At 34.5% G+C, this 24,480-nt stretch overlaps 1 protein-coding gene across 3 annotated transcripts in view; it reads right to left on the bottom strand.

Annotated features, from left to right (window-relative positions):
- The window catches only part of SEMA3A (semaphorin 3A), a 468,284-nt gene that overhangs the window by 11,300 nt on the left and 432,504 nt on the right, over window positions 1–24,480 (bottom strand). For all 3 annotated transcript variants that reach the window (XM_086696802.1, XM_086696801.1, XM_086696803.1), the window contains 3 exons: window positions 16,068–16,109; window positions 11,146–11,303; window positions 7,477–7,544 (listed from right to left, as the gene is read on the bottom strand). In XM_086696802.1, the coding sequence (XP_086552928.1) occupies window positions 7,477–7,544; window positions 11,146–11,303; window positions 16,068–16,109 (268 nt within the window). The remainder of the gene's footprint in view (window positions 1–7,476; window positions 7,545–11,145; window positions 11,304–16,067; window positions 16,110–24,480) is intronic.

Below are 24,480 nucleotides of genomic sequence, written 5' to 3'. Positions count from 1 at the left end.
GCTTCAGCTCAGGTCATGATCTAATGGTTTGTGGGTTCCAGCCCTGTGGCGAGCTCTGTGCTAACAGTGCCGAGCCTGCTTGGGATGCTCCCTCACTCTCCCTCTCTGCCCTTCCCCCGCTCTGCCCCCCTACTTTCTCTCTCAAAATAAATAAATACATAAATACATAAAAACTGAAAAAAATAGAAGTGATAAAAGTTTAATCAGTTAAGAAGGGCACAGGGTTTATAACCCTGAGTTTGACAGAATATGCTACTGGGTCATGGCAAATGAAAACATTTTAAATCTTCTCAATTTTGTTACATTTTATAATGTTAACAAGAGTTGATTTGAGATCTGGTAGGAGAAGATGACCATGAATGAAGTATACTCCAAAATAAACAATTCCCAATATGCAATAAGAAGAAGAGAAAGAGATCTGAGAAATCCTATGAATATATGCTTGCACCTCAAGGGGCAGCTATAAGTCTAAAGGACGTCTGTGCTGATGGGAATCCTATGGATCTCCAGAAAGAAAGCAATCTCATTTAATCTATTTTAAAATACAATTTGCCCTTAGAAAGCAACTGTTTTGAACATAAACTTTTGTCATGAAAATTACCAGTAGACAAAAGGGTAGAGCTAGTTGTTGAATTGGCATAATGAATTCTCATGAGTTGAACTGAATAGTTAGAGCAAAATAATTGAGAACAACAAACATTAAAATAATTTTAAAAGCATCACGATGTGTTTGAATAACACAATGTTACAATATGTCGCATTTGTTAATGACAAGAAATAATGTTTTTAAGGAAGCAATCTTCAATTAATCATTTCCTCCTTTAGTAGGATAATTTATGGAAATGAAATGAGGCTAATAAACCAGAAAGAATGGGAGGAAAGAAAGAAGTTAAATAAATTGCTTCCTTTTGTAACAACAAAAAGTCATGATATCCATCATTTGGCCAGAAATATCACATTGCTAAAGGCCTTATTTAGTATTTGATTCTCTTCCAATATAGCAGAAACAGAAGGCATCACATTTCAGCTTTCCATTTATTTCACTCTCCATTTTAACCCCATAAATGTCTCCCACGATTGAAATGTTAATAATGTAAGAATCTTAGAAAATCTGATGTCATGTAGAAAAGAAAGAGATGAGTGGGGTAGTAAACCATATATTTATCAGCTAATTAATCTCTGTTATCGTTTTTGATGTTCTCCCCCTTAAGGTTATTTAAAAGTTGAATTTCATAGATAATGAATATAAAAGTAAAAGTTAATTTAGAGGAGGGGTAATGGTTACAAGTTATTTTAAATATTTAACAAATAGTGTTAGTAGGTGAACTATATAAAAAGAGAACAACTCTAGTTGTTTTCATCACGTTTCATCACATCACATCACATTGTTTTCATCACAATTTTAATATTTTACATCGTAATTTTTTTTCTCAATAATATTCAGTGGTAAAGGCCAAACGAAGGAAGAAAGGAAAAACTGACTACAAGCTCTCAATGTCTTAAGAAACTGCAAATTCACATTTCTTAACTAAAAACATCATTTCTTAGATTTTCCTTAGTGGATTCCAGAGGATTTTCTCCAGAAATATGAAAGGTAATTCACCAATAGAAAAGAATCTAAATTTACTTCAAATGGAGGAATAATCTCTCCTTAAGTAGCAATAGCTAAAAAGGCATTTTATGAGTAAATCACTAAGTCTTGGGAAGACATAAAATACCTAAATAAAACAAAAAAAAATCATTCATCCCTAACATTCATGTATATTTTCACACCTATTAAGATGCCTAACAATGGATTTAATAATTTCAATTTCATATGGGGCACCTGGGAAGCTCAAGTGGTTAAGTGTCCGACTTGGGCTCAGGTCAGGATTTCACAGTTTGTGGGTTTAAGTCCTGCATCAGGGTCTGTGCTCACAGCTCGGGGCCTGGAGCCTGCTTCTGATCCCATGTCTCCCTCTCTCGCTGCCCCTCCCCCACTTGTGCTCTGTCTCTCTGCCTCTCAAAAATGAATAAATGTTAATTTTTTTTAATTAAAAAAATCTCATGTATTATAGTAAAATGGAATCAAATTCTACAGTATATACTAAGCTACAGAATAGGGGTCCTGTTTATCGATGTAATGCTTACCACAATATTTCTCTAATGATTTGTATGATGCTTATACAAAGTAGCTACCAACTAGTTGAATGTGTGTTTGCATGCATGCACCTACAAATACATGCATATGTATGTATTAAAATCATGTGCTTAATGCATTTATCAAAAGTACAAAAAAGACCCAAATCACGAAACCTTAGAGAAAATTTAAACTTACAGTTTATCAACTTGTTAAAATATTAGATTTTAAACTACTTTGTTTTATTTCTTAAAATAAGATCTGTGTCTGGTGCTAGGAAATAACTACCAACCAGAATATAGGATTTAAAAGTTTACAATTCAGGTAGTTTTCTATCTTTCTTGAAACCACAGATTCCTGTGGATGTGTCTTTAAAATGTTCTTTTGGTATATAGATAGGTAGAGGGATAAACAAATAAACAGCTATGACCAGGGTATTTTCATGTTACTGTTCATAGGTGATTGTCACATTATAGGTGGTCACTGGTATTTTAATTTTTATAGGTTTATTAACTTAAAATATGAAAGTGAAACTGATGTTATGAAAGTAACAATGAAGCCATTTGAATAGCTGTATTTAACACTATTCTTGATATCTTTGTGTGTGGGAAGCTACAATCCTTCTCAGTACAAGGCAGACTGAAATTCAATTACATAAAAAGCAACACCAATATGAAGATATCTACTACAATATTTATTTGGTTTATGTTGAACATCTGATATGTTTGATTTTCATGATTTTATGGCAAATGTTTTACCAAGAAAGCACATATAATCTATATGCCAGAGAAAAATTACCATAGGACTTTTTACACTTAAATATCAGGAAACATGGACTTCAATATTTACTTTACTTCTTCCCAAGAGATATGATAGGAGATGATGGAAAAGACCCATTTACTGAAGCAGAAACCTTCCATAAACAATAATGAATATACCATCTTGTATTTTAATATGTTTCCCTTATTTTTGGACTTTAAAAAATACAGTGTGCTTTAAAAACTTCACATTTCCAATGGTTAAATTATGGGTGCACAAGTCGGGTGATCTCTCAATGCCATATTTGAAAACTTTAATAAGGAACAATAATAGCACAAAGTATCTCAAACCTCTTCTTATTCAGGTGTGTGTGTTTGTGCGTGCATTGTACACATATACTATGAATAACTGGATTTGCACAATCATAGAGAATAACACTGCAATAATGTCATTCTAGAATGCATACTTGGTATATTTTAATATCTCTGATAATAGATTATGTCTTATAGTTGTTCTTGGCCGGAGTTGAAGCTGCTTTCTTCTGGAAAGAGTTTATTTTTACTTTTTGCCAGACACATGCAACTCTCCTAACCTGACACCTCTTTAAATTAAAGTCTTGTCTGAGGTTTTTCTTCCACACTGCTGGTGGGACTCAGAAAGTAAACCTTCATGAGTACCGTAGTGGGGTTCAAGAAGTGGTCTTGCCCCTTTTCCACTACCCGTGATTACAGCTGAAACAGGCAAATGTCCTTGCGTCTTCTGCATGGGAGTTTATTTCTCTTTCACTAATACTGAAACACTGCCAACTGGCTTGATGCTGGCACCACTATCACATTCTCCATTTTGGGCAGTTTTTCTTTCTTAGCAGTCCTCAAAAAATGGTGCCTCAACATTCACTGACATCGTAGACTTGATATAATTTGGTAATTCATTAAAGTTTTTTTTTTTTTTGTTTTTTGTTTTGTTTAGGGCTGACATCATACTCATCTATCAAATTCTGAGGCCTCTCTTGGGCCTAAATGCTCAGATTCAGTTGGACTTTCTATGTGTATAAAAGAAGCCACAACATAGACCAGATTAGCTTTGGTACAAAACACTAAATTTACAGCATTGTGGACCATAAAGATGACACTCCCAAAGATATTTTATGAAATTTTAGAACAATGCTGAGGCCAACCAAGACACAAGCTGACTTGAACCAGTTGCAAATATAATGAAGAAGACTGAATTCTGTGGATGTTTTACCACGGGAAGCTAGAAGAGAAATGCACATATGTAGAACAGCCAAAGGAACTATCATAAAGTGAAATTCAACAGTGGCACTGGACTAAAGTTAGGGCGTAAAGTATTTCAAAGATTCAAAAATCTATGATGTTAATTTTTAATTTTTAAAAATGTTACTTATGGTTTGTTCCTTTCTGGCCATGTAGATCATAGTATGGCTTATTCTTGTTTAGTAAAGAAGGTAGAATGGTAAATCGACTCAGCCACTCATGCTCTTGGATGGCAAAGTCAGACAAGCTCCAATTTTGTGCATAAGTTATTTTAGGGAAGGGAGCATACTGGAAACAACCTGAAGTTTTTCTTCAGCATTCTGTACGAGGTATGAGTGAGAAGACAAGAAGATCTGCCAGCACATATACATTTAGGGTTTTATACTAAAAGTTCCCTAGATGAACAGCCACCAGCGATGGAATAGAGTATGCTAGGTTAAGGGGAAATGGAGCTGGATTTTTCTATGTTACACCTAGGCCAGCTCACCACTGGTGCTGACTTTACACAAGAGAGAGCAAAGAGCTAAGTGAGTGTTAAAGGTTTCATTGAGAGTGAAATTTCTTCCACCTTAATGCTGAGTTATTTTATGTAGTTTCTCTATTAAAACCTCAGGATATGTAAAATATAGAGTGTTACAGAATGTTTACCATTACAGCTGGAACTGATTGTTCTGAAGTGTGTAATTTGGCTTCAAGTTGCTTAGCAGCTTTCCGGGAAAACATCTCGTATCTTTATATATTTCCATATGAGCATATATATTTTATTCAATGTGAGATGTGACACTAGCAAGACAACATACATGATTTAATAGCGCTGGGCTATGGGTTTTTCCCCATTTTACTTTCAAATATTGACATCACCTATTCTAAGATAATGCACTGGTTCCTAATGGTCAGACTCAGCTTGGCCATATAAGAATGCCTGACTTAGTCTTCAAACATATGAAATTTACTGATCTATGGTGTATAATTTTTATGTTTGGTTAATGAGAAATACTAGCAGACAAGAAATAAAGAGGCCTTCAAAAAGGGAATGTTTTATTTCTGCAGGGCTGCTTGAGCTTCTTGGACTATTTTACCATATATCACAAACATCTACATAGCATTGCTTTTACACACACACACACACCCACACACACACCCACACCCACCCACACACACACACACACACACACACACACACACACACCCAATGACACTGAACCACAGCAATTCCCTTTCTTCCCTATGGTACCTATTTTGAATGAAGTATCAAAAGAAAAAATGATTCACATTAACTTTACTTTCTATAGCTAAGCAATTCTATATTCCCAATTTTTATAAGCTCATCACTCTATACATATATATATATGTATATATATGTATGTATATATATATACACATACATAAGCTCGTGACTCCAACATATATGTTATTTTGAAGAAATATCAACTGGGTCTATGAAGGAATTAGATTATTAAACAAGTGGATTTATCAGTAATTCTCCAGCAAACTTCAAAACATAACATATTATCCTACATGTAGTAGTGTATAATGATTATTTATTAATTGACTGGTTGATAATGGTTTCTTAAGAGAGGTCTATTTTTAAATATGATGGTGTTAACATTAACGTATGTTAATAGCAATGTATTGTTAAATCATATTAATGATAAATAATAGATGCTATTTAGTTAAAATCTCTACTGAAAACCAAAAACAGTAAGGTAAGTAGCTTTGCTATAGCTTCAAATATTTAGTTTATTCATTCAACAAAAGTTTATTAAACATCTACAATATTCATGATATTGCATTTTGTTATAACCCCAGAAATATGAGTGAGCAAAATAACAAAGTCCATATTGATGTGGAGATTAAAGTCTGATTAGAAATAAGCTCTAGTTACATCATCTTGTTTCCTTTACTTATAGTTATCATTAGCTTTTCCATATCTAAGCAAAAAGATTCTTTAATGTAATGCATACTTTATAATACCTCATTGCTTAAATGGTGATGATTTTAATACAATATTTTTACATGAAATAGATTAATGGAAAACTAGTGAATGTTTTGTTGTCCAACTGAAAAATGCTGTTTGAAAAATTTAAGAAGAGTATGTCAATAATGTACTCTAGCTGTATAAAGACATATAAAAAATCACATTTTGTCCAATGTAGTGGTGTCTTTTTTTTCTTTATAATGAGAAAAATAACAGATAGTAGTGCCCTTGGCAAGAAATTGTGCAAGCAAAATGGACCTTAAATATAGGCTCATTTTGTGGCTACCTGTCTCCTGGTATTGGCATCCCCACAAAACCCTGTGAGCATTCCCGAATAAGATACAAGCACATACAGGGTACACAAAAGGGGGATCTGACTTTCAGAAGGTAGCTAGGCCTTAGAATGCCTGCTGGGGTTATTTGTGCAGTGTGTTTTCTTTCTTAACATTCATGAAACATGAATATTGTATACACAGAATTAGTGGATCAAATCTAAGTTAATTGATAAAAATATGAGACCTTCCTTTAAGATTAATGTAAAAAGGCACCAAAAATGTGAATAGGGTAATTATATTCAATTCCATGCAAAATATTTACATTTTACATTTCAGCTATTTTTAACTATTTTTGCTAGTAGTGATGTTATTGATAAATTTTCCCAGCAGAGGGAAGCACAGCCTCATTATTGTTTTTGTAAAGGGTTGAAGTGGGGGGAGTGAGATATACTACAATTTTGTTGCATTTTAAAGGAAGTTTGGTTCATATCCCAGCATTAAATAAGCTACTTAACATTAAATAGGACTTGACATCTTTTAGGAAGCATAAAATGAAACAATCCAAAATCCCCAGTTCAAAGAAATATCCTACTGGTAAATGAGTGGGAAGGTAGCTGAACTACCTTCTACTCAGCTAGGGTACCCTGTAACAATATAGTGGGTCTATGTCATCAGCATATTAATGAATGATTTCCATGGCTTATTTTAAGACTGTACTTTCTTCTTCAATATACTTAAATGAATATTTCTGTTGCCTATTGCTCTTGTGTTGCTATTATTATCAAAGCATGTACTTAAATTGGCTTCTTTTTGTTAATATGAGAAAATTGATATTTAAGTCTTGTAAGGGTCTCAAACTTGAATCTGTCATAACTGCAATAATAAAATATAATTCACTACTTAGCATTCTTTAGAATTTTCTTTCTTCTAGATTTCCTTTCTCTTCAGTTGCATTTCCTTAAGTATGCTGGCACAGGTGTGTGCCCTGCATGCCCACGTGTGGGTATGCACTATTGCTTACAATTTTAGCCTAATGTTAGCAGGTTGAAAAATGAAAGTGTTGTAACTTACCATGGTGTTGTAAGTCTGAACAATGAGTCAATGGGTCTCCATTTCTTATATCTTGTCGTCTTGTGCGTCTAAAACAATTACATTTAAAAGGTATTATGGCATCCTCATTCCTTCTTGGGAATTTGTCACAGGGATTAAGAAGAATAAAAAATCAAAGAACTTCCGGAGCTTAATGGAAGAGACAAATCTACATCTGACTAAAGAATTTTTTAAAAGCAGCTCATTACACCTGTGGGAGCATGTCTCCAGGTGATCAAAATGTGAAACAGTACACAAATGTACTAAGAAGGAGTGAAGTCTTTCAAAGTAATAACAGAAGATTCATGGTTTTGTGCTACTGTGTGTCAGTCAATAAGATACTAACATCTGGAAACTCTAAAATTCTTAGCACCTTAAATTCTGAGGAAAAAGCACAAAATATAGAATAGTAACCCATTTCTTCAATAACCTGGATTAAACTTCTTTTTTCTAATCACTAGAGAGTAAGCCTAAAAATTCAAATTTCCATGATTATGTTCTTTCTCTTAATACTTACACATAATTCCTTAAATAGACTTTTGTTAAATTTGAAAGCATCAACTCTACGAATTCTACTTTTAAGTTAGTTTTTAACTTTCCTTTTTGGTCGCTGTATCGATCATTTTTTAATAAAACATTTATTTTATGATCATAGGGCTATGATTTCAAGCCAATTTACCCGTGAAATGAATAAAAGGAGGAGTGCAATAACAAATATTGTGGAGGAAGCTGAGAGAGAAGATGGCCTCCCTCTAAAATAAAAGCCAAATTTGTTATATAAGTAAATTTCTCCTAAATACTGCTGCTCAGATCACATTAGTTGCTACACATTCTGGGGGTCCTCTTTATCGTTTGCTAGTGGTTGATGACTGGGAAAAAGGAGGTTGTCTCCAGCCATCATGGTGCAAGCAGGATGTGTAGTTTGGGAAAGAGGCTAAACATGGAGATGGGCTACGCATAGCAGAATGAGAAAGACTGGGGACACTTGCTCAACTGTTCTCTGTGTCGATTTTAATGATTATTGTCCTGTTGCAAAGTTAGTTACCATCACTGAAGAGAGTTCTCACAAAGGCCAATGAGAACTACAAACATGGAAATTGTTACTGTATTCATAAATTGAGAAGACTAAAGTATTTATAGATTTCTATTTGTAGAATTGGTGAGACTATCAAACAGATGTTGCACATTTCAAAATTGAGCCAACAAGGGAACTTGTGAAACACGAACCACAAAGCATTTGGAAAGGCATTTTTTACTGCCATTTAAGCTTTTGAAAAATGCCATCACAAAGAATATATAAATTGTAAGGCCTCTAAACATCCTTTTCAAAGACACATGAAATTGGATTAAGTAAAATCTTCAAGGCACAACAAAAAACGTGTTAATGATAATTCCTTCAATCTGGATTTGTAGGTATGAGGTAAACATATTTCAAATATATAATAATATACAGATTTGTAACTTATTATAGATGTAGTTTTCTTATTTTTAACTTCTTTCTTATTAAAAAAGCTTAAAATTTGAATGAATTATTACTAAGTTAGGTAATGTTATATACACTTCCACATGGAAAGGAAATGACACTCATTTTTAACTGAAATCTGAATTTTTATGTTTTTCAACACTAAAAGCACTAGATCTTACTGATTTTAAGAACCATAAAAGTTCAACCTTAAGCAATTTAATTTTAGTGCTATAAAAACTGCAAATTGCTACTTATTAAACTATTGATGGTTTCTTCATTCTATAACACATTACCTCCACACTACACGTTTGTTTTAGATTTAAACTTCTAAAAAAATCAGTTGGTATATGAAAGAATATAAACACGTTCTCTTAATTCTGAATGTTGAAGGCTTGAGAAAATTCTATTTATTAAATGGAATAAGCTAATACGATATTTACATATAATATTAAGATAACTTTTAATCTATATGGACTGATTATAGGATAGATTTAAGTTATATATGATTTAATACTAAAGCCAATGTTATCTGAAGTATGTAATCAAAACATTTAAGTAGGGGCACCTGGGTGGCTCAGTCAGTTAAATGTCCAACTCTTGATTTTAGCTCAGGTCATGATGTCATGGTTTGTGAGTTCAAGCCCTGGGCTGGTCTCCACTCTGACAGCGTGGAGCCTGTCTGGGATTCTGTCTCTGCCTCTCCCCTGTTTTCACTCTCTCTCTCTCTCAAAATAAATCAATAAACTTAAAAAAAAAGATTTAAGTAGGCAGTAGGCATTAGGGCTATTCCTTTCCCCTAAAATCTTTTCAAAACACTATAAATGATGCATATGTTGAAGCACACAGCTGACTAGCAGTGAAAAAAATCCACATCACAGCCTCTTGTAAAACGTTAACTATAGCAAAAAAATAAATAAATAAAATAAAATAAAACAAATTGTATTGCTCCTAAAATGCAGTGGCTTGATAACTCTGATTTCCATTTTATGTTTCAATAGGTTGATGTACATACACTGCTAAGCTTTGGGCTTATATTAGCAAGATATGGTATATGACTCTCACCTTTCATTGCTTCTTTCTTAAATACTGGTAAATAATTAACAGAGAAAGGGATCCCTATGTGAGTGGAGAATATGTTGAGATAAATATTTTGTCAAATTAAGGAAGTGTTCTTATTTTTTCAAACAGAAGTAAACTAACTTTGCGTACAACGTTTAGGATGTATCTAAGATTCCCTGAAGGTTAATAGTACTCCTGTAATAGTACTCCTACATCACATACCCTTAATGTCCCAGACAACAACTTACCGCTATTTTTTTTCTAGGCATATTGTTTTAGGTAACTTCTAGGCATATCTTAGCAACTTCGAATTAAGCAAAAATAATGCTTTTAAGTATTAAGGGCGTGTTTAAAATATTTGTATAATGCATACACAAATATTAATAAATAGCCATTTTATTATATGGTTTTATATTTCAACAAATACAATTACAAGATCATACTATGATAATACAATGGCCTTTAAATTTGGGGGGAGTCAAATAAATATATATTTGGGGCTAAAGAAAGATATACTTTGATGCTAATTAATCATTATACAAAAATGTGTTATCTTTAAAAGTAGGAAAATTTTTTGACTTTAAAGTTGAGTCCCTGTGTACTAGGAGGCTAAAAGTAAATAAATTATTTTTGTTGCAAATTTTCCATTCATCCAAACAGAAACTGCCTTATTAAAATCTAAAACCAGGATAGAATGTTGCTAGATAGAAAAAGAAGAGCATTTTTGGAGCACAGCATTTTGGCCAAAAGGCACAAGGTCCAGTGTAGATTCTGATTGACTTCCTCTGTGGTTTTGGCCCTCCCTTTTCTGCCTGTATAAAATGAAGTTGCAAAACTTTCTAATTTCCAAGTGTCAACATTCAAGGATAGTATTGTAATGTTTTAGATTTCCCTCAGTAATTTATTAAAACCATACGTTCCCTTATATTTAGTACCCAGCTATAATTATACACATTCTTCTGACTGTTTTAACTATGTAAGGGGAAGAAACCCCAAAACTCCTCTAATTCATCAGAATTATGTGACACTCTTCATTCATCAGAAAAATGTGATGTACTTATATGCAGAAAGCTGTTAAAAATGGAATCAGGTAAGAAAAGTGTATTTATCTCTAATACTTCTCCTACCTCTTTGCAGTGGGAAAATAGCGAGAGCATGAAGAGCCATCCCAGGCACAGTAAGGGTCTCGGGCAAGGCAGCACTCTGCACACGCTTTCCCGTAAATATCGCATCGGTGTAGAGGGAGCTGGGCAACCCCCGTGGTGGAACCAACATAGAGTTGTTGCTGTGGAGAGAGTTTACTGTGATGACAAAACGATCCTGTTTTTAAAATCTTTTTTCTTAAAAAAAAAAAAAAAAGTTTACCCATATACATCATGAAGACATTTTTACTAGTGGGTTTTAAAAAAATCCCATTATTGGCAATTTTGTCATTATTGGCCTGGCAGATAATATGACCATTTTAAAAAGATCAAGATCAAAATCTCCATACTTGACTCAAACAGGTGTATTTTAAAGTATAAAACCAAGGGAAGACAGTAATGGTTATATATCAATTATATTTCAATAAAAATAAAAATTTAAGTAAGACACTGAATAATATAAGTTTCAAACGTCCAGGGTTTTGTCCTTAGAAAGTTTGTTTTTACTTTTACTGTTTCTAATTTTGATTAATCAGTATATCTACAATGCCATGTATTCTGGTTGGTGTTGACCCAGGGATCATTTGACTCTTCTGACTCTTGGGTGCTGCTATTACATTGCTTGTGATGTAGTCTGCCCTTCTATAAGAAGGGGTATGGCAAGGGTTTTGTGCTTGCATTTGTGAGAATTTTCATTGGTCAGCTGTCTTGTCCTTGCACAATCTCCAGGACGATTACTTTAAACAAAACTACTAAATTGCATCTCATTGGAAAGATCATCAAATGGGCAATATCAAGTGCACTCTGGCTGGTGCAGTGAACTTCAACAGAAAGCTCAGGGGCTATGGCAAAAGTGCTATACTGGGCATCAAGGTGGCTGGATTCTAGATCTTGCTTATAATAATTCTCTGTGTAATCCTGAGCCATTCCTCTCATTTTTCTAACACTTAACTTCCTTATTCACAAAATTGGCATATTTAACTAGATCTTTAAAGTATACGTCCAGATCAGACATTCTACAATGTCACTGTGCTCAGTGAATTTACAATTACCAAATGAAGTAAAATACACAGAAAAACTTTCTGGTAGCAACTAGTTCAGGATTTCAGCACAATTTTTAAAGTGCCTTTAACAAAGTTTACCCAATGCAGCATTTAAAAAATGTTGCAAATGTATGTACATACAAAATAAAATACAAATAAGATTGTTTTGTGATTTCTCCACATTTTACTGTAATCAGTATTATAGCTCGCTTTTATTGCACTAAAGGACTGAATGATTATCGTAAGCCTTAAATAAAAGTTGTATAAATACTGATTCATGTAACAGTACACATGGAAAAGACCTCAAAAGTGTATTTTAATTTCCCCACTACATAAAGGAAAAAGATGTTATAGAAAAGCTGGTCTCTGAAACATGGTGAGCTCTTTTAATATTACACATTTCCTGGGGCGCCTGGGTGGCTCAGTCAGTTGAGCGACTGACTTCGGCTCAGGTCATGATTTTAGTTTGTGAGTTCGAGCCCCACGTCAGGCTCTGTGCTGACAGCTGGGAGCCTGGAGCCTGCTTCAGATTCTGTGTCTCCCTCCCTCTCTGCCCCTCCCCCACTGATGCTCTGTCTCTGTTTCAGAAATAAACATTAAAAAAATTTTTTTAAATATTACAAATTTTCTGATAGCAATGGATATAATTAAAATTACATTTACAAAGGACATTCAAAGATGAACCACACATATAAATAAACATAAACTGAATGAAGATTGATATATCTACCAGAATCTATGAAGTGACTAGGGTTATAAAAAGTGCTTACATAGAAAATAATTCTGTGCTTAAAGCTAACCAACTAACTTATATCTTAACAAAAGATAGGGGAGTAAGAGGGAGAATGTAATACAATAAAAACTAAACCATTATTAAAACCGTTATGCTGATGCATATTGCTTCTTCCCTTCCAGTAGTGAAGACAATTTGTATCAATATTCTAGAACAGGATAGCATATAGAATACAGTATATACTGTGGATGCTCAACTTTTTTTTTTAATGTTTGTTTTATTTCTGACAGAAAGAGAGACAGAGCATGAGCAGGGGAGGGGCAGAGACAGAGGGAGACACATGTCTGAAGCAGGCTCCAGGCTTTGAGCTGTCAGCACAGAGCCGGACGCGGGGCTCGAACCCACAGACGGGGTGAGATCATGACCTGAGCCAAAGTAGAATGCTCAACCGACTGAGCCACCCAGGCGCCCCTGGATGCTCAGCTTCTTATTATATTCATCTTTTATTATTGCACTGAAAGATCCTACAAGCCATGGCTAATTAAGAAGCAGTAGTTGAAGTCCTTGGGAGGAAAAGATGAAGTATTGTTAAGTCTTTTGTTGAGAAAAAATTAGACTGATTTGTACTTCTCTTAAAGCATCTACAGAGGCATCTACATGTGATTTGTACTTCTCTTAAAGCATCTACAGAGACATCTACATGTGACAACAGTTGACCATGATTTGAAAAATATGAACAAAGAACTTAACTAACGGAAGGAACTTCTTTTCCCTTCCTGTCCTTTATATCTCTCTTCCAAAATCATTGAAAAACAAAACAAAACAAAAAACCAGACTTAGATTGTATTGAAGGCAAGCAATCTCAAATCAATTAAAAAAATGAATAAACTTGTAACATTTCAGCAATTAAATTAGTTAAAATGGAGCAGCAATATCCACAAGCTTGATTGGCACTGGTGAATGTGGACTTGCTGACCCCTGTACTGCGGTCAGAACTATTTAAAAAGCTACTGATTAAGTTGGGCATATCAAATCAAAAGGTCTCTATGTTTGGTCAATAGCTCTTAAGGAGCATAAGCAAATTCATACTTGCAAAATTTTAAGATTATGACATTTGATTTGGAAAGGAGTTATTATGTAAATAACAGTATCTAAATCTGTCATATCCCTTTAGGAGAAAACCAGAGAAATAACACATGGGAAGAAGAGAAAACCAAAAATTACTGTAATGAAAACTTCAAGTGTGGTAAAATGCCCAAAATTAAATACAACTTGAGTCTCATTTTCATTTTACAAGTATTCTGCTGTACTATTAAAGAACTGCAAAATTAATCACGCTATCTAAGCGAAATATAGAGGAGACCTGCAGGCCCCAGTGAGCATAATCCAGTCACTAGCAAGTACCCTGATGTGCTTTTTCTGCCCAATTTAACATCACCACAGGCTTTCTCACTATCCTCCTTAACAAGTTTCGGGTCATAAGCAGGCGATGAATCTATTTATCCAGAAAATTGGTTGCAACACTGCTTGCCCCTCTTGAAACTACTGGCTCACTTTTAAAGTTTCTGTGAGCATGAGTAAAACTGATTCACATCTGAATGCAATCAAACTTCCAATAATCGAAAATGAAGGCTAGGAATACTCTTCTTGTATCATGGTATTTTAAACACAGTATTTTTGGTGTTTTAGGTGTGTGTTTGTGTGTGTGTGTGTGTGTGTGTGTGTGTGTGTGTGTGTGAAATGTGTTGCATTTAATAGGCAATTCTTAAAGTACTTAAAAAATACTTAAATAAAAAGAAATATTTTATAAAATTATAGGTAGTGTAATTAAGATCAGCTATGAAGCCAAGTAGAGAACAAATAAATAATTGAAAAAAATCATTAAATTAAGAATATCCCAATCTAGCTTCCATTCTGGAAATCCCCGGATTTCCTTGCCAACATTTGACAGTTTTGAGATTGCAAGAACAGGTGAACACATACTTGTGAAGTGTAAGATAACAGTATCAGGTCAATAATATCTGCACTCTGAGTTTCTCTAAATATCTCAGAGATTATCAATCTATTTTGATATGTAAGTGTGGAAAGGATATACGCTGAGTTTTAATGGCACAGTATTTTAGTGTCTTGTAAAAGGGATAATGCACAGAGATAAAACATGTAAATGATTCAGGACTAAGATTAGCTGAATGATTCTCATATTTAACAATTTTGTATACAGGTTTTCAGAACAGTCAGTGAAGGACTTCCTACTCCATTCTAGCTTTTTCTGCTAGGTTATTTAATAATTAATTTCAACCCAGTATCCAAGTCTTTTTTGTTTTTCTGTTTGTGTATGTGTGTGTTTTGTTTGTTTTTGTTTTTTTTGAAGTTACCAATGATACACTGAATAGAAAGGCTATGCGACATCTATGGGGGAAAGATAATTTATTAGAAGTTAAAATTATATTTGTTTTTGTACATATAATTTAGCATTAGAAGTCATTTGTGTTTCTTAAGTGTCTTGCCAAAGCATTCATTCAATGTGAATGCAAAGACTATTAACATGCTACCCTTAACTTCTGAATTCATGGAGTTTAATAACATCATTTGGCAGTGAGTGTTTTGGTGTTTTCCTTTTATATGTAGCCAAACTAAATGTTTTTTCTAGCACACAATACTGCTGAAAAAATAAAATGAACTTTTGAGTTAAGATCCTGCAAACATATACAGTCCGGTGCATCAACTTATTAGTTTGTAAAATGTATTTGTTTATACATGCAGATTAAATTAAATTATAAACTTATTTATAGCCTGAAATATCCACCAATGCCATTTTTAAGGATAGATTAAAATAATTATTAAGCAAATTATATTATAATCCTCCAAAAGTAAATGCCATAAATGAAAATTTGCAACAAATAATGATCTAAAGAAATATATTTATAGGAATGTGAGAAGGGTCAAAATCATGGGACAATGAAAATTATCTTTCATTTTCATTCTACTAGCTTATTGTAAGCTTTCTTTTTCTCTTTTTTGCAACTATTGTTAATAAATCTGTAAAATGTGCTGAATCATAAATGTTTATCTATTTGAAACACAAAATTAACAAAATATAGAATATTGACTGTAATACGTAACAATAGTACCTGCTTAGTGGAAAGCTCCATTGCTGAAATAGTAGTTGGCTCCTGAAGAAGAGAAAGAAAATGTGAACTGCTTGGTCAATTGGAAAAGTCATTTATTAATATTAATTAACATAGAACACCAACATTAGCTCTCAGTTCACTCCAGTGCCTACAAGAAGCAATATAATTGGGAAATAAGATACATGAAGGAAACGGCAAAGATGAACATTAAATGTGTGGACCAGACAACATCGGCATGTTAATGTCCTCCAGTCTAAGATTATCAGTAACATACTCGTAGTTGATCAAGTTGGGTTACTGCTCACTGCAGTAAGGGAAACTACAGGACTGCCCAGCAAGAGAGTATTAGGAAGGACGCCTATGTCTTGGGCACTTGTTAGTTGATTTGAGGGACAACTCAAGGAAGTGGGGTTTGCTCTGCATGGGATGCTGCAGAGAGCACAGGTAACAGTATGATTAGGTCTCTTTGTACATCTTATTTAGGAGGAAGGAAAAACAGAATGAAGCTAGAGCAGTACTTAATGAAGTAGCAATTACTCATATAAGCAGGATAGGGGGATATTTGATCATTTTTTGTGGTTTGGGAAATGGTTACACTCTGATCTATTTTCAGACGTGATTACAGAATAGTCTTGCTTTTTTCTTGATTCATCACGGTTTCAGAGTAGCCCTGTAGGATGCTGGTGTTCTGTGAGAATGTATATGCTCACATGGAGAACACTGGCCTGTGAGTGCCAGGCCAGCTCCTAATAACACCACTGACAAGCTGATAGTATTAGGCATTTCCAGCTGTCAACGACTGTGAGAGCTCAGGTAGAATAAGATTATTTTATTATTATCAAAATGACTGCTTATTTAAAAAAAAAACTTCTTTTAACATTTATTTTTTCAAACTGACTGCTTATTGTATGAAGGCCTACACTGTACATTTTTGTCAGAGCACAAGATCTCTTCAATTTCTATCAACAGGCTAATCTAGAAAAATAACTAGGGAAGTATTGACCACCAATATATTTGTTAAGTGTTCTACTGAAGCCTATCATGAACACAGATAATTGCTATAAAAAATAACTTTCTTTGGTTAACTTAGACCACCAACAACCTATTCACCTGAACGTAATTGCTTATATTCTCTCTGATTTACTTTCATTGAACTGTACTCCATCGTATCTTTCATCAATGACAAACTAAACACTAAGAACGCTATTGCTTAGGGGTTTCAGAGGTGGCTGATGAGAAAGAAAAAAGAGGCACAGGTGGGAGAATAATCTTAAAAGGCCTCACTAGGTAGGACCCTGAACAAAGTGTAAAGAGTTGGATTCTGATGCCAAACTACATAGACTCAAATAGTAACGCAAACCTGGCCAAAAGTTTGATAGCAGGGGATGTATGTAACCTCTTTGTAATTCAGTTTTCACCTCTGAAAAATGAGTATGAGGGTATCTTCCTTGTAGGATTGAAGAAAAGGTTAAATGAGTTAATAAATGTAAAGTACTTTACAAATGTGCTTGGCGCACAGTGTTTATTCAAATTTCTCCCTCATTCCTTCTGTCTCTCTTTTATACACACACACAGGCACACACACACTGCTCATATTCTTTATTTGCTTTGGTTTTTTCCCTTGTGCTTATCACAATCTGGAAATATATATATACATACAACATTTATGTGTATATAAATATTATGTATATAACATATATATGATATAAATATAACATTTATCTTGTGTCTTATGAATTTCCTGTCACACCTGAAAGCAGTGTTGAGGTAAATTCTTATCTGTAGGTAGGGGGTAGGAGTGAGGAGTCAAGGTTTAAGAAGAAGGAGAAAAAGTCAAAAAAAGATGTGTTATGGAAGTCACCACTGAGAGAAAATCTGAGGACAATAGACGATTACTCTCAAAATTGTCCACTGAGATTTATACCAAGAAAACAACGGATTCATTCCATTACTCATTAGATGCCCACGGGGGTGTTAAATCTCCCATACTTCCAGTTGTGACTCCTGTCCTTTTGCCTGCTGTCAGAGAAGTCCTGGGGCACACAGTGAGGCTGTGTTGGAGGTAGGGATAGCAGGATATAAGGAGGGACAGGGGAGGCATCTCTTATTTCTTTTTCTAGTTTGTCTCCACAACTCACCCCTCACTACCCCCTGCCCCTCACTGGAATTTAGAACAGGGGTTTTGCTTGTTTCATTCACTGCCACATTCCTAGCACCTGGGATTGTTTCTGGTATTTGTTAAGTTCTCAATAAAATCTGTTAACTGAATGAATTAATGAGTTGGTGAATGAATAAATGAATTAATGCTCTACTAAATTCTCCAGTTCCTTTCTATCTCTTCCACTTTCCCCAGTACATTCTGTTCCTTCCACTTAATTTGTCTGAAATAAAGACAGGCATCTTTTATTTATTTTTTTTTTAATTTTTTTTTTCAACGTTTATTTATTTTTGGGACAGAGAGACACAGGGCATGAACGGGGGAGGGGCAGAGAGAGAGGGAGACACGGAATTGGAAACAGGCTCCAGGCTCTGAGCCATCAGCCCAGAGCCTGACGCGGGGCTCGAACTCACGGACCGCAAGATCGTGACCTGGCTGAAGTCGGACGACAACCGACTGCGCCACCCAGGCGCCCCAAGACAGGCATCTTTTAAAAAGGTCTTTCCTTAATCTTTTAAGTTAAGCTGAAAAATCTTTCAAAATATGTATTGCTTTGTTCATGTCCCATTCAGTGTTACTGATTTCTCAGCACACTGAGGCTATCCCCTCCCCTGGGGAGGTGGCCTATGATTCTTAGAAGCAGAAATCACTAATGAGCTGTATTAGTGAATGAACACTTTCAGTCTATATTATTATTACTGGACTTTTTTTTGTTTGACATGGCACTATTGACCGCTCATTTCTTTTTGACTGCTTCCTCTATTAAATTTCATTAGGCCTTGGAACTCTCTCTCTCTTTTTTTTTTTTTTTTTAAGAGCGAGAGAGCATGAGCAAAGTGGCAGCAAAGTGGGAAGACGGGCAGAGGGAACAGAGGGAAAGAGAGACAATCTTAAGCAGATTCCAGGCTCAGCTCAGAGCTGGATGGATGTGGGGCTTGATCCCCCAAACCTGGGATCATGACCTGAGATGAAATGCAGAGTTGACACCCAACCCACTGAGCCACACAGGAGCCCAATGCGTTACAGCTCCACTATTTATTCTTAGCCTTTTTCACAGTCTTCTTGTCCATCAGCCATTCCTCATCTGTTTGCCTTCCCTTGCCTGCTCCCTTCCACTCTCCTTTGGATGCTACATTCTTTTCCTGGTAGCTCATCCACTCTTGTGGTTTTAATTACCCCCTCTATGCTACAGAATTGCAGATTTTCACTTCAAACTCAGATATCTAAACTGATCACAGGATATTCCTATCAAATTTAAGACAGCTTGCCAGAGACACAAATGAAACAAATGACTTAGGATGTAAATTAACAATTTAGAGATTTCCCATTATTTCCCATTTCCATAGCATAAATTACTGAAATTAAAAATAAGAACTTTCTATAGGATTATCAGTCAGAAAGACAGCTATGATGTCTTGGCATACCCACCAATTTTTTCTTTGCGGAGATATCTTTAAAATTTGGTACCATCAAATCACAAAAATCAAGGGGACAATTCATCACAGATTTTCAGCTTTAAAAGACAAAACTGCCTACTGTATTTAGGTCTGTATAGTATTGGAATCAATGAACCCAAACAGACAATTTGAAGGAGTTAGGAAAATTTTCCACAGCAACTTCTTCCATTCCAACAGTTTCACATGAGAAATAGTTATGTACTTATGTAAGCAGCTAACTTCACGTAGACTTTCATGAAATAAATTTTACAGCCAAAGTGCAAGGAAAGTGCTTTTGGGATAGAGAATTAATGCTAGTATAATTGAAGTGAAAGTTAGCTATGTCTAGTTTCTTGTAAAAACCTAAGTGCAACTATGTAATGGTGAACCTGATTAATATTTAGGCATTTCATGATCACTGACAAAAAAAAATTAAACATCTATAAGTAGATGAAAATAAATTATTTGATACACAAATTGTAAAACAAAACAAACCGTAATACACAACCAAACTCTACTGTACCATATTATGATTTCAAAATTCTTAAATTAAGATCCTAGGATCTCTTAATTAAAATAATTTTATTTATTTTTTAGGCCAGGAGATTAATAACAGTTTGGAATAGAATGTGCTATTTGCTGTACACTGTTGAATTTTAATAGACAATATATTAAGATGACATCCATTTAAATAAGCTATATTTCTTTTTCTGAGAAAGAGCTGGTGGTGAATATGACTTCCATTTAAAACAGATGTAGCTTCATAAGCATTTTTTCATGAAACTGGTTTCAACTGCAAAGTTAATTAGTGTTCAAGTAAAAATGAAATTAAAAACTTAGCATCTTTTCAAGATTTTCTATGACTCTAATTTACTCTATTTTATTTTATTTTATTTTATTTTTTATTTTGCAGATATTTTAATCCAGTCCTTATTAAACTTTCTCACTTGCAGAGCTTTTCAACCTGCTGATCCCAGGAGAATCTGACATAACTCCCTGGATGCTAAAGCATGCGGACGCTCCTTCAGAATGAGTTAATAGACTAGGTTTTGGAAAGCATCAATTATGTTTTACATTTGAATGAAAATTAAACTCTTTCATTTGTTAGCTCAGCTGTTCATGGAACATTGCATAAATTGAGTTTAAAATGCATGCGTTATCAATGTAACTACCTTGCAATCCTTTGCAGTCAATAGGACTATAAATAAAACCCGTGGTGCTAAATGCACTGCCTCTTGATGTAACACTCCTCTGTCAAAAAGTAAAACCTTCCTTGCAGGAAAGAAGATCCCATACTGAGTAAACTGAAAATCAGCAAATGTCTAGGTTTACAACTTTTGAATATTTTTTTTTTTTTTTTTTAATTTTTTTTTCAACGTTTATTTATTTTTGGGACAGAGAGAGACAGAGCATGAACGGGGGAGGGGCAGAGAGAGAGGGAGACACAGAATCGGAAACAGGCTCCAGGCTCCGAGCCATCAGCCCAGAGCCTGACGCGGGGCTCGAACTCACGGACCGCGAGATCGTGACCTGGCCGAAGTCGGACGCTTAACCGACTGCGCCACCCAGGCGCCCCTACAACTTTTGAATATTTTTAAATAAGTTATAGACGTGGGCTTTTTCAAGAATTTTATTTTATTTTTTTTTTAATTTTTTTAACATTTTATTTATTTTTGAGACAGGGAGAGACAGAGCATGAACGGGGGAGGGGCAGAGAGAGAGGGAGACAAAGTTTGAAACAGGCTCCAGGCTCTGAGATGTCAGCACAGAGCCCGACACGGGGCTCGAACTCACGGACTGTGAGATCATGACCTGAGCGGAAGTCGGACGCTTAACCGACTGAGCCACCCAGGCGCCCCTTTCAAGAATTTTAAAGAGATTTTCATTTGTAGAATTAGTTAACAATAGCTATTGTTAATACCTTACTAGTAATATTAATTTACTAGTAAAATTAATTTTTTAAAAACTTTAAAAATTTGAGATTCAGGCTTGCTTGACTTTATTTTTTTTTAAACTTTTTTAACGTTTATTTATTTTTGGGACAGAGAGAGGCAGAACATGAACGGGGGAGGGGCAGAGAGAGAGGGAGACACAGAATCGGAAACAGGCTCCAGGCTCTGAGCCATCAGCCCAGAGCCTGACGCGGGGCTCGAACTCACGGACCGCGAGATCGTGACCTGGCTGAAGTCGGATGCTTAACCGACTGCGCCACCCAGGCGCCCCAAGGCTTGCTTGACTTTAATCAAGTTGTTCAGAATCACATAGTAAGTATGGTCAAATACACATTTATGATTCCAAGTACTATTTGGAATGAAGTTTGCATCTCAGTACTTCTATACCATTTTGAATATGTAACGGCAATTTAAAATCATTTCTCGAGTCTTATACCAATGCCAATTTTATTTCACCTCGTATTACCTATTAAAATTTTATTCCAAAATGGAAATTTTTATTACTGAGGGATATTTTTCTTTCTATACTCTGATTGGGATTTTATTTCACGCAGAATAAAAAAAAAAAAAGTATCTTGGATATAACTGAAACCACTGAAATGTTCTGTGATTAGCCAGGGTGTTTTCCTAAAACCAATTTCAAGATGGCAAAGGATACAGTACTGGCTTTAATTCAGGCTTTTATATGAAGTTTGGTTATTCAGCGTAGCAAGGACACATAATGAATATGGCCTCCTAGAGATGATATTTTGGTAAAATTAACTTGTTGGTTGACATTAAAATCCAAGAGTATCAGATACTAACATCAGTCTAAATTTGTTACTCGTCTATTTACTTTGTCAAAATACTGTTATGCTCAGCTTAACACTTTTTAATTTTATTTTATATTAAATGGAATAACATGTAAGGCTTAAATAGAAATATAGAAACTGTAACATATCTCTGCTTGTTTCACTGTATATAGCAATTGCTTTAATGTGTTGTGTTTTTTTTCCTCCCACTACAAAATTAAACAAAGTTTGACAGTGAAATATTCCAATTGCTAGACCATAATATATGTATGAACTCTGCCTGATAGAGTAGAATGTTAAAAGTAAACATTTCTCTAAACTCTGCCCAAATATGTTTTGTCTACTTGAGTGCCAAAGAAATAATAATGACAATAATGCATAGCATAGAATATGGGAGAGAACTGGGACATTTATCTATGGAAGGAGATGTGTCCCAGGTTGCAATCTTTTTACAAAATCGTAAACTCACAAAAAAATCACTTCCATACCAGCATAATATTACCTACTTATATCTGTTACAGAATGATTAGTAACCTTTCTGATGATATCTTAAAAACCACAAAGTGTCACTCAGTAGTTATCATAGGTTTAATTCAGTTACATATTTCCCTGGAAACTGCAAGATATTAAAATCTAATAGATATTAAATATTTGTGACTTTAAGATTGTTGGCTTTCAACCTTTTAAGATTTTGTTACATCATTTAACAGATTAGCTTACATTAACACCTTTTTAAACTAGAATTTTAGTAATGTACTAAAGAACATAGCTGAGATGTGAAATGCAGACTTAAAATCCTAGAGGCACAGGTAATAAAATATACAACAACTAAAGGGAAACTCACAAAGGAACCATGGCAAATACAAAAGTAAGAGTTTCTGGAATTAATAAAGATATTTTTAAGCTAACATAGTATTTCAGTATCTCCTATAACTTCATTTGTGATATAAATTTCTAAATATAGAGAGTTGGTAAAATTTTTTTCTTTCCGCTAGAGAATTCTATGGGATATAATCAATGGGATAACTTGCTGCTATTTCCGGTCTGTTTTCCACATATTCTGGCACCTCACTTTAAGTATGGGCTCCCTGAGGAATACCACAAATCTTTAATTTCTCATAGTTCATTTTCTCACCAATACTGATTAATGGAGTATTACTCAGTGATCAAAAAGAATGAAATTTTGCCATTTGCAACAACATGGATGGAACTAGAGGGTATTATGCTAAGCACAATAAGTCAGTCAGAGAAAGATAAGTATCATATGATTTCATTTACATGTGGAATTTAAGCAACAAGACAGAGGAACATAGGGGAAGGGAAGGAAAAATAAGATAAAAACAGCAAGGGAGGCAAACCGTTAAGAGACTCTTAAATAGAGAGAACAAACTCAGGGTTGCTGGTGGGGTGTTGGGGGGAGATGGGCTAAATGGGTGATGGGCATTAAGGAGGGTACTTGTTGGGGTGAGCACTGGGTGTTATATGTAAGTGATGAGTCATTCAATTCTACTCTTGAAACCATTATTACACTATATGTTAACGAACTTGGATTTTAATAAAAAAAAAATACTGATTCCTTCATTCATTTAATAGATGCTGGTTGAAAACATATTTTAGGCTCCAGAGACACAACAATTGTGTGCTATTGAACACAAGACAGCACACTGTTTATTCACCTCTTAGTGCTTGTAATTTGGTAAACATAGATGGACTCTATGTTGTTAATACAGTCCATTTGGATAAATGTATTTTTTAATTCATAGGCTAGTGTATCAATGTATAAATACTGAAACTGAAACAGGAACAAGTTTGTGATTAGTGAACAAGAGTGATTAGTTATTACTCTATAATAGACATAAAATAAGGCCAAAATATATGATTTTAAAAGTCAGAATAGGACTGTGATGATTTTTATTATCTTCAAGACTTAACCCAAAAATTAATAGAAAAGTCTACTGGAAATGTGGCCTACTTTCAATGTAAAACAATAAGCATGAATAATACTCTAAAACAATAAACATGTATTAATAAAATTTTGAGCATGGTACCTGGCACTACCCTGGATGCTTTATGTAA

Source organism: Puma concolor, chromosome A2, assembly GCF_028749965.1.
Source record: "Puma concolor isolate L17-30 chromosome A2, mPumCon1.1.hap2, whole genome shotgun sequence".
Classification (NCBI taxonomy): domain Eukaryota; kingdom Metazoa; phylum Chordata; class Mammalia; order Carnivora; family Felidae; genus Puma; species Puma concolor.
Note: the sequence above shows the minus strand (reverse complement) of the source record. Positions and strands in the feature narration are given on the sequence as shown.